The sequence below is a fragment of the Homarus americanus genome, unplaced genomic scaffold (assembly GCF_018991925.1).
Source record: "Homarus americanus isolate GMGI-L3 unplaced genomic scaffold, GMGI_Hamer_2.0 scaffold30108, whole genome shotgun sequence".
NCBI classification, from domain to species: domain Eukaryota; kingdom Metazoa; phylum Arthropoda; class Malacostraca; order Decapoda; family Nephropidae; genus Homarus; species Homarus americanus.
The window spans coordinates 6,915,441-6,930,615 of record NW_024748109.1 but is presented as its reverse complement, the minus strand read 5'-3'; the positions used below and the strand labels follow the sequence as shown (position 1 = coordinate 6,930,615).

Sequence of the window (15,175 nt, the reverse complement as noted above, 5' to 3'; positions counted from 1 at the left end):
ATAAAACATGGTTGGGCTGCTAGGTTCTCTGAACCAAAATGGGTGTTCCGAGTATCCTGCTTCACTGATTTATTTGGTGAATTAATTGCTTGAATGCTTCTATGCAATCTAGGGGTCACAACTTTGTCCTCACTGACAAGCTGTCCTGATTTAAGATCAATCTGAAGTTGTGGAAAGACAAAATATATGTTTGCAGTTCAGTCCTATGTGCTATTGAATTAAGGTGATCCTTGGAGAACTCTTGTAACTGAATTCTTGAAGTGGCATTTATCCAGTCTTCAAAACCTCATTGGAGCTGATTTTCCGAAACTGAATACCTGGTGAAAAAAGTTTGCACATACAGCAGTATACTTCTCCAGTTAATGGGGAATACACAGTACAGTACTAGCCAATCTCTTGCAACTTTATCCATTGACCAATACCCTTTCAAATTATTAATCTCATGCATAGCTTTTCTTGTTACCATACTGGTACTGTATTCCCAGAAGTTAAACCTGATTTTTCAAATTCTGAGAAGGTAGGTACTTAACAAAGTATTGGTGAAGGTCAGCATTTGGTTCCCATTATGCAGGATCCCTGTCAAATTGAGTATCTCCGAAGGCTTCGATGTTGTTGGACCCCCTTGACACAGTGCCTACGGTGCCTAATGGATAATCTGACCCTGGTTTGATTATGATTCAAGTTTTATAATACCCTGTACACTGTACTGAACAGTTTTTTTTAAGGAAGAAATTGTTGCAGGAAGCTTGAATTAAGGTCACCATAACCTTATCCATGCTGCCCCTAATGTAATTTTCCCTTTAAAAATGTTTGTGATGTGTAGGTAATTTAATTACCTTAAATTATTTTTTACAAGAAGCAATCTCCCCCCCTCTTCCCCCCACACAATCTCTCTCTGTGCCTCTCTATCAGTAACAGGTATATGTGACCTCAAAAGTGTAGGGCAGTTATCAGTTTATGGGCTGTGATAAGTGAGGGAGTAGTCATTATCTCCATAACCATCTTTCCACTGAGCACGGACAATCAGTTCACTGTCGCCCCACCAAGATCATACTCCCATTCACAGTCTTTTCTCTGTCTATAGCCATCACAGAGATTGGTAAGCAATGTACTGTATCTTTTGGCTTGTGATTTGGGCAGTACTGTACCTCTAGTAACTGTGTGTTATAGTTAGATTGTACGCCTAGTTTCTTGATTGTTGGTGCTTAATTGTTTGGTGGCGAATTTGTGGTTTGTGCATTTAACTTGTCTTTGAGTCTGTCTTTGTGAGCTGGTATTTTGATATCTTCCTCTCCTCAGTTAGCCATACGTAAATTGCTAGTTTTGTTAGTCTTGGTCCGGTAGTTATTTATAACTTGAAATTATGTGCATTGAGTATTATGTCTGAGTTGTGAACACGATAGCTTTATAACAGATTTAACTTCTCCATCTGTGGTGTATGTGAAACTCATACATGCTTGATATAATCGGTATATTTTCTACGTTTTTGGTTAGTTATTGAAAGTTTGGTTAATATGGTTTTCATACAGCATGAGGTGTGATAAGGCTGCTCCTGTACCAATGAGGTATAAACCAATTCTACCTGCCATACGTCATTCTATTCTTAAGTCTCTTGTTTCCATATACAGTACAGGGTAATTTTGTTGTACAGGTATGGAAAGGCATCGAGCTTTTTACCGCACAATCTAAATTTTTACCCTGAATCTGAGACGAGGTGGGGCATCTTATGATCTTAAACCTTGACAGGGTCTTGTCATTAGGTGCAACAAGCAAGCAATGGTTCTTTTAATTAGGCAGTTGTTACTGTTGCGCCTAGATGTGATCACGAGGGTTAAAGACTATAAGCAAGAAACGAACATACTGGAGAGGGTAAAGCGGCGATGGTTGTCCAGGTAGTGAGAGAGAGGGAGAGAAGTGGATGTAAATAACGTGGGGTGGAAGCGGGTGCTGTTTGTTAATGATAATGTTGTCAGGACAAGAACATTGCGGTGGTGGTGGGGGGAATCCAGGTAAAACAGTCACAGGTAAAAAAAGTCACAAAAAAGTCACAGGAAAAAAAGTCACGGGAAAAAAGAAAAGTTAACTATCGAATTCTCATATTTTTTAAGGTTAATGTGTCAATCAGTTTCAGTAAAGGAGTATGCAGAACTGATGGTAACCTAACCTAACCTAACCTAACCTAACTCAACCTTTATTACCGGCCACCATAAATTAATTGACTTTTTTTCCTAGCCAAAATTGTGACTTTTTTCTGTGACTTTTTTTTCCTGTGACTTTATGACCGGTGGGGGGGAGGCTCTAATAAATTCACCCCACCTCCACAAACCAGATCTACCCACTCACGTCTACAGATAGATTCAGGGAAAGGAATTGGTGGCAGCACGAGGGAAGCATCACAAGTTAAAGGAACGTTTGGGTGAGGGAAAGAGAGAGATAGTTCTGGGAACGTATCAAATGAACGGTGCAGGATTACAATAAATTCACAGTAGGAATGTATGTTGTAGACGATGATGTCATTGCTAGTAAGCGCTTATCACATGAGGCCAGAGGAGAGGGGGAGCCGTTATCAGGAAGCTTATCTCTACGTTATCATACGCTACTAACGTTTACCTGACGTGTGCACTCACTGCCAACCTTACTTCGTCACGTTAACCTTTTAAATCGTCATTTATCTGAGGTCAGAAACTAGGTAGTTGAAACAAATACATGGCTCGCAAGTCTCAGGAATATTTAACATCTTGAGCTGTACAGTGTCTCGAAAAAATTCTTATGAAGTATATTGACAATAATTGTTTATATAGGTGGCCCTGTTACCGATTGTATCTTTGATCACCTGGTGATTGACCTCCCTCAGCTTTCACCTGAAAATTAATCGCCCTAATGCTAACCTACCCTACGTTAACATAAACTGTTGTATCCCAATGTAACCTAACCTAACATAATCTAGCCCAACCAAAGCTCCAGGTAGCTGTAGGGTGGTCAATCTTCTGGTGAAATTCGCTGTGGAGGGCTGAGCTTCAGGTGATCCAACATCGCTAACAGGTATAAACTGATAGTAATTATTTACATTATATACATTATAAAACATTGAATGACCATTATGTTGCCTGGACACCATCGTTACTCCAACTTATTGGGAAGTTTAAAATATATAATGAATAGATATGCGAGTGATATGGGCTGGGTGAAAACTGGATTGCCTTGTATGGGCCAATAGACCCCGTGTAATTCCAACCGCGACACATAAGTACTGTACCTCCCAGCATCAGGTAGTATAGTGGGCCCTCCCCTTCAGCTTACCTACACCACCTCATATGATCCTGTAACTGTGTTATGTCTCTGTATCATGCAGCAGGTGAGAAAGTGTTACATAGATCTAGGTGTTTTCCCCGCAAAATAATTTCCTATTTGTTCATGATCTGTTGGTGGTAGGCTATTGCACGTGTTCTTTATACAGTACTCGGTGCTCGTTTAATTGTCAACTAAGTCGTTACCTCGAGTACCTAGACAGCGAGGAATCTTGTTTTTGATAAACAAAAATCCCCGTGTACCCCGAGGTACTTTAATATTAAAAGAAAGCAGTACTTGGAATCACTTCCTGCACTGATTTAAATTGCGACTCTTGCGGCCATCAGTGGTGGAGTCCATGACTGTCGCCTCTCGTAGTCTGGTACAGTACTGTACTGGGGTGTCCAAGATACTAGCGACGTCAGTGGGGAATTGGTTCAATTTCATTAATACGGTTATTTTCGTCTCTGTTTACTGGAAGAGTTAACCAGTGCACCATGTCTAGTAGCCATAGAATTACGTTGTGGGACAGAATAACGCTGAGTAAAATGTTGGTACGTATTACACGTAAGCACTGTTGTATTGTAGAATTCCATCATCATACACTTTAAATAGTTTTACAAAAATGTAATTACATTTATGCCGTGATATTTTTAGATGTTTTATAACATAAGTGTACTGAAGACGTTACTTGATGCTCAGTGGTAGAGCATTTACATAACAAATGATTACCGCGTTCGATTCCCGGCCAGGGGTAAGAATGGATTCCCTCTTTGTACACGAGCCTGTACGCATTCAGCAATTAGATGTGTACACATTTAGGTGTGCTTGATGGTGGTGGAGGTTCCATTTGGTGTACTCTTAACATCTTGCCGTATGTATAAACACTAGATGCCACGGGAAGGAAGTCATTCACTTCACTCGAAATTTTTGTGGCGTTCGCGCAGGTCTGAGCGACGGGAAGAGGATCGATACGAGGTGCCACTTCAAAGGTCGAGAGTCAGTTTATCTACTGTGGATAATTTTATTCTTCTTTGTCAGTATCAGACAGTGTAGAAACCCATTTTATCCTGTAATGCTTTCCCATTTAGATACAGTATAGCACCGTGTCGTTTGGTAGATGTGTGCTAGAGGGTTTTCCATTCTTTCTAATTATTGTATGTGTTTCACAGATATTGCAAACTTTTACAGAAAGGTGTGTGTTGATTTTTTTTAATACGCGTATAGAAGCTGCCATTCAGTTACCTGCACCGTGGAGAGCCTCTTGTACTTACTGTAAAAAGTTTCTTCACCGTATTACACAACCTCTGGTATATAGAGTAAACCTGATGGCCGCACGCTTTAGGAAAATTAGTGTTCTCCGTTTTTCAAGTTAGGGAATGATAAGAAATCAATGTAGACAATAGAGTTTTTTAGTTTAACAAATTTATTGGCAAAGCTTGGAGTACAGTTTGCCTAATCTGAGTAATTCAGTCAGGTCTTGATACTGAGGGTGGTATCACTTCTCAATGCCACGTAGGACAGAGGTTCACACACAAAGGAATAGATCTTATTCATTAGCAGTATATATAGGTCAAATTCATGTGGGTTGATGTCGCTGTTCACTGCCACGCAGGACAGAGGTTCGTACACAAAGAAATACATCATATTCATTCGTAGTATATATAGGTCAGAGTCATGTGGGTGATGTCACTGTTCACTACCATGCGGGACAGTGGTTCGTATACATTGGGAGTCATATCCTAATTGAAGACTAATCAGTGTGGGCTAGCAGCAAATTATGGATAAACAGCAAGAATCCTCAAGCACCCCCTATTCAATGTAGTAATTACAAAGTTCATGATGCAATAAGCCAGGTGGCCTGAAGTCTTGACAGTGGAGTTAACACGAGAGGAAAGAGTCAGTTTAATATCCGTGTACAGAAAGCCAGATGCTACACACTGATCAGTTTGCGAAAGAATTTAATCGACTATCATATGGGTGTTGTCTTTGTCAACTGTGTAGCGAGTGCATTACTTTCCGCGACTTATGAGACGTGTGTAAACGACCCATGAGACGTACTGTATACTGTAGCTTGGTTGTGATATGTTCATGACTGGTTTACCTCAACGTAGCGTTACGGAGCTTATTCATTAGGTAAAATAAACTGGGCTTTCTTCGGGCGATCCTCTCGTTTGTCCAATTTATTATTATCTTTTATTAAGGGCATGAATGACGTGGTAGAGTATAGGCGAGGTGTCAGGAAGTGATGTTGATATGATAGTACTACCAGGCGTTCTGGGAAGAAGGGGAGGGAGGCAGGGAGGGAGGATCATATTATCAGGAACACCCCCAATGCTGTACCCCTGGTGCTGCCCCCTCGCGCTCCACCAACTCGCCCGCCGCTCACCTTGTTGTGTTCCCCCTGTCACTGGGAGGAGTTGGTCTACTCTGGGTCTCTTGGTGTAAAGGTATATTCTAGATTATGTTGTTTTGTGTAACTTGTAAATAGCTTCTGAATGTTACCTCAAGGTTTGTGGTAATCGTGTGAGTACGTTCGTCCATTCGTTTGTCCTTCCATCATGGGGATCTCTGGGTCTGCGGATGTCTGTCTGTCTTTCTGTGATTTTGTGAAGTTATAACAAACTTTTTTGTATAATTGATTGATCAGACTTTGTAATTAATTCTGGCAGTATTGATTGAGTTTATTCGACGCGCGCGCGCGCGTGTGTGTGTGTGTGTGTGTGTGTGTGTGTGTGTGTGTGTGTGTGTGTGTGTGTGTGTGTGTGTGTGTGTGTGTGTGTGTGTGTGTGTGTGTGTGTGTGTGTGTGTGTGTGTGTGTGTGTGTGTGTGTGTGTGTGTGTGTGTGTGTGTGTGTGTGTGTGTGTGTGTGTGTGTGTGTGTGTTTCGCCAATGAATTTTTGGATCACCTGAAGGTTTCCCCCCCTCATCTTATTTCACCTTAAGATAAACCACCCTAAGGTTAATCTATTCTAACCTAACCTAACCTAAGGTAACCAGATAGCATTAGGTTGTTTATGCATTAGATGAAATAAGGTGAGGTTGTTAATCTTCAAGTGATCTGATTCCGTGGGTGGTCAAACACTCTGCCTCTGTACCACCGTAATGTTTCACGCTTGAAGCAACTTTGAAACATTACGGGTTGCATAATCGCTCTGCACACTATGAGCATGTCGAGGACACACCCACAAACACACACCCACAAACACACACAAACACACACACAAACACCCCCCCCCTCCCCACACACACACACATTTCACCATGGTGCAACTTACATCACCATTAAGTGCGATAGTTTGACCCATTGTGACTGATGACATTAAAAGATTTACAGCTTAAATCATCGTCCTTAAAATGTCATATAAAGTGATAAGGTGAAGTGAAGCCTGACACAGTAGCTTCACTTTCTTTTTGTACCGCGTGTCTCTCTTCCCAGCCACCCGGTATATGTAGGCCTATAGTGTATGCCTGTCTGTCTGTTTGTCTGAATATACAGGGTGTTCATAAATGATTACCCTAAAAAACTGTGGTAATCATTTATGGACACCCTGTATATCTTAATAATTGTTGTCTGTATATCTTAATTGTACATGATGGTTCTATGTATGTATGTATGCATGTATGTATGTATGTGTGTATGTATGTATGTATGTATGTATGTATGTCAACAGTCCATATGTATGTATGTATGAGGGAGAGATTGTTGTGGTTGATGCTTTTGGTTGTTGTTGCTTGTTGTGGGTGTTACTTGTGGGTGTTGCTTGTTGTGGGTGTTACTTGTGGGTGTTGCTTGTTGTGGGTGTTACTTGTTGTGGGTTTTACTTGTTGTGGGTGTAGCTTGTTGTGGGTGTTACTTGTGGGTGTTGCTTGTTGTGGTGTTACTTGTGGGTGTTACTTGTGGGTGTTACTTTGGGTGTTGCTTTGTAGGTGTTGCTTGTTGTGGTTGGTGCTTGTGGGTGTTACTTGTGGGTGTTGCTTGTTGTGGTTGATGCTTGTGGGTGTTGCTTATTGTGGTTGAGTTGTCCAGTATCTTAGTCTCGTCCTCCACTTGTGTGTGTGTGTGTGTGTGTGTGTGTGTGTGTGTGTGTGTGTGTGTGTCCCGCAAACTCTGAGGAGTCGGGGTTGTAATGCATTTATTTTATATCTTCTCATAATAATAAGTCAAGAACTGCAGTTGATGTGAAAAATATTGGATATATTGATATAAGAAAAAGAAGTTATTATTATGATGGAAGTGTAGTGTGTGTGTGTGTGTGTGTGTGTGTGTGTGTGTGTGTGTGTGTGTGTGTGTGATGACGTGTGGTAACCTTGGTTGGACCTCTCCTTTAGGATGGCCTTGACACACTTCAGCAAATGGTTCTGGTCGGAGGATGTATGGCTGCCCCCGGGCTATACCTGGGAGTCCCTTACCCAGGATGAGCAGTTCACCTACCCTAACTTCTACGATGTATGGACCTACCCGTTTGTCATAGCCGCGTTGTTCATCGCGCTGCGTTACCTTGTGCTCACCCCTTTTGTTTTCTCACCTATCGGCTTGGCCCTGGGTGTGAAAGATATACGCTCGCGTCCACCACCACCTAGTGTCACTATGGAGGCCATCTTCCACCAGTATCGTAGCCGAGCGCCAGAAGAAACTGTTCGTAAAGCTGCAGATACTTTAGGTTGGACGGAACGGCAGGTGGAAAGGTGGCTGAGGCAGCGAGCATCATCAGCGCGCACCACAGATTTAGGCAAGTTCTCTAATATGGCGTGGGAGACGACCTACTACACCCTTTATTGTGTCTTCGGTTTGGTGGTCCTTTGGGACAAACCTTGGCTGTGGGACATCCGTCACTGTTGGTATAACTTCCCCAAACACGATGTTGACGCGGACATTTGGTGGTACTACATGATAGCTGTCGGGTACTACTGGTGCATGACCATCACTCACACCATTCAACACCAACGCAAGGATTCGCTTCAACTTTTTGCGCATCATGTACTCACCATCTTGCTCATTTCATGTTCATGGGTGTGTAACTTTGCCCGACTAGGATCATTGGTGCTGGTGCTGCATGAGTGTGCCGACATCCCCATGCTTCTGGCCAAGATGTTTAAGTTGTGTGGTCGAAAGGATATTATGGACAAGTTGTTCGTGGTGTTCTTGTTGGTGTGGCTCACAACGAGGACTGGCCTCTTCCCGATCTGGATCTTGAGGAGCACACTGTTCCAGGCCCACGTGGTCATCGGCGCCTGGTACCCTGTGTACTACATCTTCAACGGCATGCTGTTATTACTCTTGTTGATACACATAGGCTGGACTTACCTCATCCTCAGAATCGTCGTCCGTAAGGTACGATATAATGAGATGGAGGACGTTCGTTCCTCAACTGACTATTCGTTAGAAGACGACGAGGAAGATGAAGAATCGCAGAAAAAGGATTTATAAGTTTATCTTCAATAATTATTTTCACAATTACATTCTCAGCTCTCGCTAGAACCAAAGAAATGTGCAATGTTTACATCCCGTTATCTCGTAAGTGCCTCTATTGTTTCCTGTAGTCCCCGAGAGATAAAACACTACCCTTCTGTCTTCACTACAGTCTTGGAGAAATCATTATTATCTTTATATTATTTATAGTACGATCTGGTGTGGAATAAGAGGCTGTGAATTAATTAACGATAATAAAAACAACCTACTGATCCTGGGGGTCTGAGTGAAGACCTTTGGGCAGCCGTGTTGTCTGGGGTAGTGTCCAGGAAAACGAGGTCTTGCAGCTGAATGTCGTGTACACAGCGACATTGTGTTGTATGTCATTGCCAAAATTTTATATGTAAATTTTTAAATGATCACCTGAAGATTACACACCCCAGCTTGTTTCACCTGAAGATTAACCACCCTAACCTAATCTAACGTACCCACTTAACCTAACGTCACCTGGCAGTAACCGTGACTCTAGCAACTCGTTACCGTGACGTGTGATGGTTGTGTAATAATACCTCAGGTTTGAAAGTTGTTTATTATCACAGATTAACATATTAATATTTTTTGGATACACTGTTATGTGAGGTTGTGTAGTGTGGAGTGAAGTGATTATTCCATATATTTCACATATACTGTATACAATCAGCATCCGTACAGCACAGTCACTCGAAAAACTATCTATACAAAATTGTGTTGAAAAAACATATTACACAACGGATGAAGGATTTTGACAACCCTACCGAGACAATAGGAGTCAGTGTTCATTCTGAAATTCATCGATCACCTCAAGTAGAGAGGGTCTTTTGGGTGACTGTACAGTACATGTTGCATACATAACCTAACCTGTGCATTAACCTCATGTGAGTTACATGGACGCTGACTGTATATCATTTAAAGAACGTTGTTAGACTTAGAGCATTGTGTCTTGTTGCTTCTCATTAATACAGGGTGATCTACAAGTCCCTGTGTATCTGCAGTTTAGGTTATAACAAATACAGTATAGTTGTTCTTTGTTATACCTACCTGGTTATACCTACCTGGTTATACCTACCTGGTTATACCTACATTGTTATATACCTCGTTCTGTTTACAGTGTAAATACTGTACTGGGAATAATATGTACTGTATATAAAATAAACGTGCAGATTATGTGACCATTTCCAATATTTCCCGTACAGGTAGACCAAGGTTAATAATTATCTTGTTAATTAGTGTAGATGTACAGGTGATGAATTCTTCCACCACCTTGTATCGTATGTCGTGAATTATTCCCAAGAAACATAACTGATTAATGTAACCTCTAGGAGCGCTTTGTCGTCACCATACTTCCTCAACGTGTCGGCTGCCTGGATCACAGTCAGTCAGTCAGTCAGTTTTGTTTCCCATGACCAGACTCTGTTACCCAAATGTTTGTATCAATAAAGAAAGTTGTTCAGCATGTGTCTGTGTCTGTGTCTGTCTATACACTGCTTCCTACTAGCTTTGTTTATCTCCCGTGGATAGATATATTAACCAAGTGGTCAGTTTACAGAGGGGTCAAAGTTTGCCCCCAAAATACATAATTTGGAGTTTTTGGGGCCTAACACTGGGTCGTTTATTATTATTATTATTATTATTATTATTATTATTATTATTATTATTATTATTACTATATTTTAGGTCGTACAGTAAACAGGAACCTAAAAATCAGTGAAAAAAAAAGACTATTGCTGAAAATCATTTATGTTTTTCACAATAAATTAAGACCATAAGATCAGACGCTTATTTTTTCCTACTGATTTTTGTTTCTTTTTTACTGCACGTCTTAAAATACTGTACTCGTAAACATTGAAGGTTCTGAAATAAAGAAAAATGAACCTGTAATTTCCTGTACTTGATCCATTACAGTGATTACAGTATAGAAACATCTGTAATATTGTAGTCTTTATTTAAGTTTTGAAATGGGGTTAGATTTTTTGACAACCTGTATTTTGAAATCGACATAAAAGATGTATTGTTATTCAAGACAACAATACAATATTAATATTTTTTCTATATCCTTACCCAGTTCTCGTGTGTGTGTGGGGGGGGGGGTGACTAAATACAGGTAGTTGTTATATGAAACTCGGTTGTATAAGACTCAGTTGTTTAAGCATGATTACAGTTCCTTCGTTTAGTTTTGTTTTGTCTCGTTGAAGAATAAGTTCCCCACCCTAGTTTGTTTTATCTGATGATTAAAAAAGTACTTCTATCATATCTCCCCGCAAATGAAATTCAACACCAGCAAGTGCAGCGTGCTTATTATTGGAAGAGCAAATACTGTCCATGTATACAGCCTTAACAACATCAACCTAGAGAAGTCGAATTGTGAAAGAGACTTAGGGGTACTTGTAAGCCCGGACCTACGGCCTAGAAAACAGTGCGTTAATGTTCGAAATAAGGCAAACAGAGTATTGGGTTTTATATCTAGAAGTGTAAGTAATAAGAGTGCAGAGGTCATATTGCAACTATATCTTGAGCTAGTCAGGCCGCACCTCGATTATGTGGTTCAGTTCTGGTGCCCTTATTATAGAATGGATATCAATTCACTTGAGTCGGTGCAGCGAAGAATGACGAAAATGATTCCGGGACTTAGAAACCTTCCATATCAGGATAGGTTAAAGAAACTAAACTTGCATTCCCTAGAAAGACGAAGAGTGCGGGGAGATATGATATAAGTATTTAAGTGGGTGAAAGGAATCAATAAAGGAGATATAGATAAAGTTCTTATAATATCCGAGCAGGATAGGACTCGGAGCAACGGATTTAAGTTGGATAAGTTTAGGTTTAGGAGGGAGATAGGAAGGAACTGGTTCACACATAGGGTGGTGGACGAGTGGAACAAGCTTAGCAACTTTGTAGTAAGTGCTGGAACGCTGGAAAGTTTTAAAAGGAGGCTAGATAGATTCATGGATGATAGAGAGTGGCAGTAACTCTCGACAGGAGCTGCCATGCACAGGCCAACCGGCCTATTGCAGACTCCTTATGTTCTAACACTACCTGGTGTGTGGAGGGGGGGGGGTTAGGTGAGGTGAGGTTAGCTTTGGTTAGGTTAGGTTAACTTTGATTAAGTTAGGTTAAATTAGGGTAGGTTAGGTTAGCCCTTTTGGAGCGGGAGATTACTCGAAGCTGAATAAAATCGTTTGGCGGTAGCCGGAATAAAATGGCAAGTGCATGAAACGCGGCGAAAGGGTTAAGTTAGGATAGGTTAGGTTAAATTAGGGTAGATTAATCATTAGTTGAAATAAGCTGGTGGCGTTTAATCTTCAGGTGACCCCGGTCAAGTATAGGGGCGGGGAGCATCAGTTACATAGATGTGAATTTATTTAGTAAAGATTTATACAGCACAAACATACTAAAGAAACACCGTCGATTGTCCTCTTTAACCTGAAGATTAAACACCCTAACACTATTTGGGGGGGGGGGGTTGAAGTTAGGTTAGGTAAGTTGTGGAGAAGTTTGGTTAGATGAGGTGAAGTTAGGTTAGGTTAGGTTAAGTTAGCTTAGTGTTAGGGCGGTTACACATTTAGGTGAAATAAGCTAGCGGGGCGGTTAGGTTAGGTTAGGTTAGGTATCCAAGTGCTTCATACACAATGTATCCTGTTCTTTACCAAGGCTATCACACATACTTATTACATGATGGTAGGTGACTCTTGCACATGGCTCACCCTACAGTACACACCAGAGCTGATAGATCGACTCACTTGGCTTCATGCATACTTTATCACACTGACTACAACACTGGGAACTCATGTGACGTACGTGTGTGTGTGTGTGTGTGTGTGTGTGTGTGTGTGTGTGTGTGTGTGTGTGTGTGTGTGTGTGTGTGTGTGTGTGTGTGGAGAAATCGTATCACCTTGAGATTAGGCAACCCTGTATATAGTTCATTGGATGATTGAGTCAATAAATTCATGCTATCTGGGGAAGGGAGAGGGCTGGAGGGGCCAATCTTAAGGTGAAATAAGCTGGGGACTAATAAGGTGAAATAAGCTGGGGGAAATCTAAGGTGAAATAAGCTGGGCTAATCTTAAGGTGAAATAAGCTGGGGACTAATAAGGTGAAATAAGCTGGGGACTAATCTTAAGGTGAAATAAGCTGGGGCTAATCTTAAGGTGAAATAAGCTGGGCTAATCTTAAGGTGAAATAAGCTGGGGGACTAATAAGGTGAAATAAGCTGGACTAATCTTAAGGTGAAATAAGCTGGCTAATCTTAAGGTGAAATAAGCTGGGGCTAATCTTAAGGTGATTTATATGGTTGTCATGAACATTAGAGAGTAGTGGACCAGACACACATACACACACACACACACACACACACATCATACACACACACACACACACCTCTGACTAGGGGTCCAAACACAAACACACACACACACACACACTCTGACTGGGTCCACACACACACATACTCACTAGGGGTCCAAACACACACACACACACACACACACACACACACACACACACACACACCTCTGACTAGGGGGTCCACACATAATCTCACTAGGGGTCCAAAACAAACACACACACACCTGACTAGGGGTCCACATGCACACTCTGACTAGGGGGTCCATGCACACATACTCACTAGGGGTCCAAACACACACACACACAGACACACATACATACATATCTGATCCAGTAATCTTCCCACCTAGAGAACACATCAAGACTTCCCTCTATAATTGAAAGTCTTAGAGCATTATATATATATATATATATATATATATATATATATATATATATATATATATATATATATATATATATATATATATATATATATATATATATAACCATTAATACAAACTATGAACTAGACAGGTAATGGTTTATTTTTTTCGACTTATATTTATTTCTAAGTCTTAAGTGAAAGTATTTAATTAGTTGTATGTGTGTGAGAAATACTGGGGGGGTCGATGATGTCGGGGGTGGGGTGTTTTCTGACTTCACCACAAGGAGAGAAAGTGGCGCTCTGATCACGGTTATGATAAGGAAGATAAGTTATCAGTACACTCCTCTCATTGTTCCATCTGACGCCCTCATCGCCCCCTCCTCACCCTCCCCAGCCCTCACCAGCCCTCACTAGCCCTCACCAGCCCTCACCAGCCCTCCATCATGTCTACCTGGCTTAACCCCTTTAATAGGATGCTGCTTCCTCCCCAAGTACAAAGTCATTCTACTCAGAGCAATCGGTTTACACCCACTCAAAGCGCTAAGATATCATACACAAGGGATTAAGATAACTCACGATAACCTACTCTTGAGTTTAGATCGTTAGTTCATCGTACTCAATGGTGGTGACGTACTCAAGGGTGTATTCATTGTACTTTGTGTCAGCATCGTACTCAAGGGGTTAATTCACTGTACCTTATCCTACCCGACTCTAACCCTTAGGTAGCGTTAAAGTGTTTACAATGTGTACAGTATAGTGAATGTTGATGGTAACCTAACCTAACCTAACCTAACCTAACCTAACCTAAGCTAACCTAACTTGATCTAACCCTTCCCTACCCTACCGTACCTTCCCTACCGTACCTTACTTACCTTACCCCACCCTACCCCACCTACCCTACCCCTACCCTATCCTACCCACCCTTCCCACCCTACTGTACCCTACCCTACCCTACCCCTACCCCACCCCACCCTACCCTACCCTACTCCACCCTACCCCACCCTACCCACCTACCTTACCCCTACCTTACCCCACCTACCTTACCTTACCCCTACCTTACCTTACCTTACCCTACCCTACCCACCCTACCCTACCCTACCCCTACCCGACCCTACCCTTACCCTACCCTACCTTACCTTACCCTACCTTACCTTACCTACTCCCTACCCTACCCTACCCCTACTGCACCCCCACCCCACCCCACCCCCACCCTACCCCTACCCCACCCTACCCACCCTACCTACCCTACCTTACCCCCCTTACCCACCTTACCCCACCCTTACCTTACCTTACCTTACCTTACCTTACCCCTACCCCTGCCCCTACCCTACCCCTACCTACCCACCCCTCCACCCTACCCTACCCTACCCTACCCCTACCCCACCCTACCTTACCTTACCCTCCTCACTCCTACCCTACCCTACCCCTACTCCCTCTACCCTACCCTACTCCCTACCCTACCCTACCCCTACCTTACCCCTCACTCCCTCCTCACCTTACCTTACCTTACCTTACCTTTACCCCTACCCCTACTTGCCCTACCCTACCCTCCCACTCACTCTCCTCCACCTTACCCTTACCCTACCCTTACCCACCTTACCTTACCCTACCTTACCTACCTTACCTTACCTTACTCCTAAACCTCCGCTGGACAAGCAACAAATTTGTTTTAAAAGGTTTGGACCTAAATTCATACATAATTTTAGAAATGTATTTGACAGATATTT

The 15,175-nt window shown here is 42.0% G+C and overlaps 2 protein-coding genes across 7 annotated transcripts in view; both read left to right on the top strand.

Moving 5' to 3' along the window:
* Positions 1–15,175, top strand: part of LOC121880197 (bifunctional peptidase and arginyl-hydroxylase JMJD5-like) — a 65,602-nt gene that overhangs the window by 21,560 nt on the left and 28,867 nt on the right. The window lies entirely within an intron of this gene.
* Positions 985–10,195, top strand: LOC121880198 (ceramide synthase 6-like). Of its 3 annotated transcripts, none has more exons than XM_042387354.1 (2): positions 985–1,108; positions 7,621–10,195. In XM_042387354.1, coding segments are annotated over exons 1-2 (1,101 nt in total). In that variant the 5' UTR covers positions 985–1,106; the 3' UTR covers positions 8,720–10,195. The 3 variants fall into 3 exon arrangements, with proteins under 3 accessions (XP_042243288.1, XP_042243289.1, XP_042243290.1); XM_042387355.1 differs by having other exon boundaries at positions 986–1,099; XM_042387356.1 differs by lacking the exon at positions 985–1,108 and adding an exon at positions 5,626–5,738.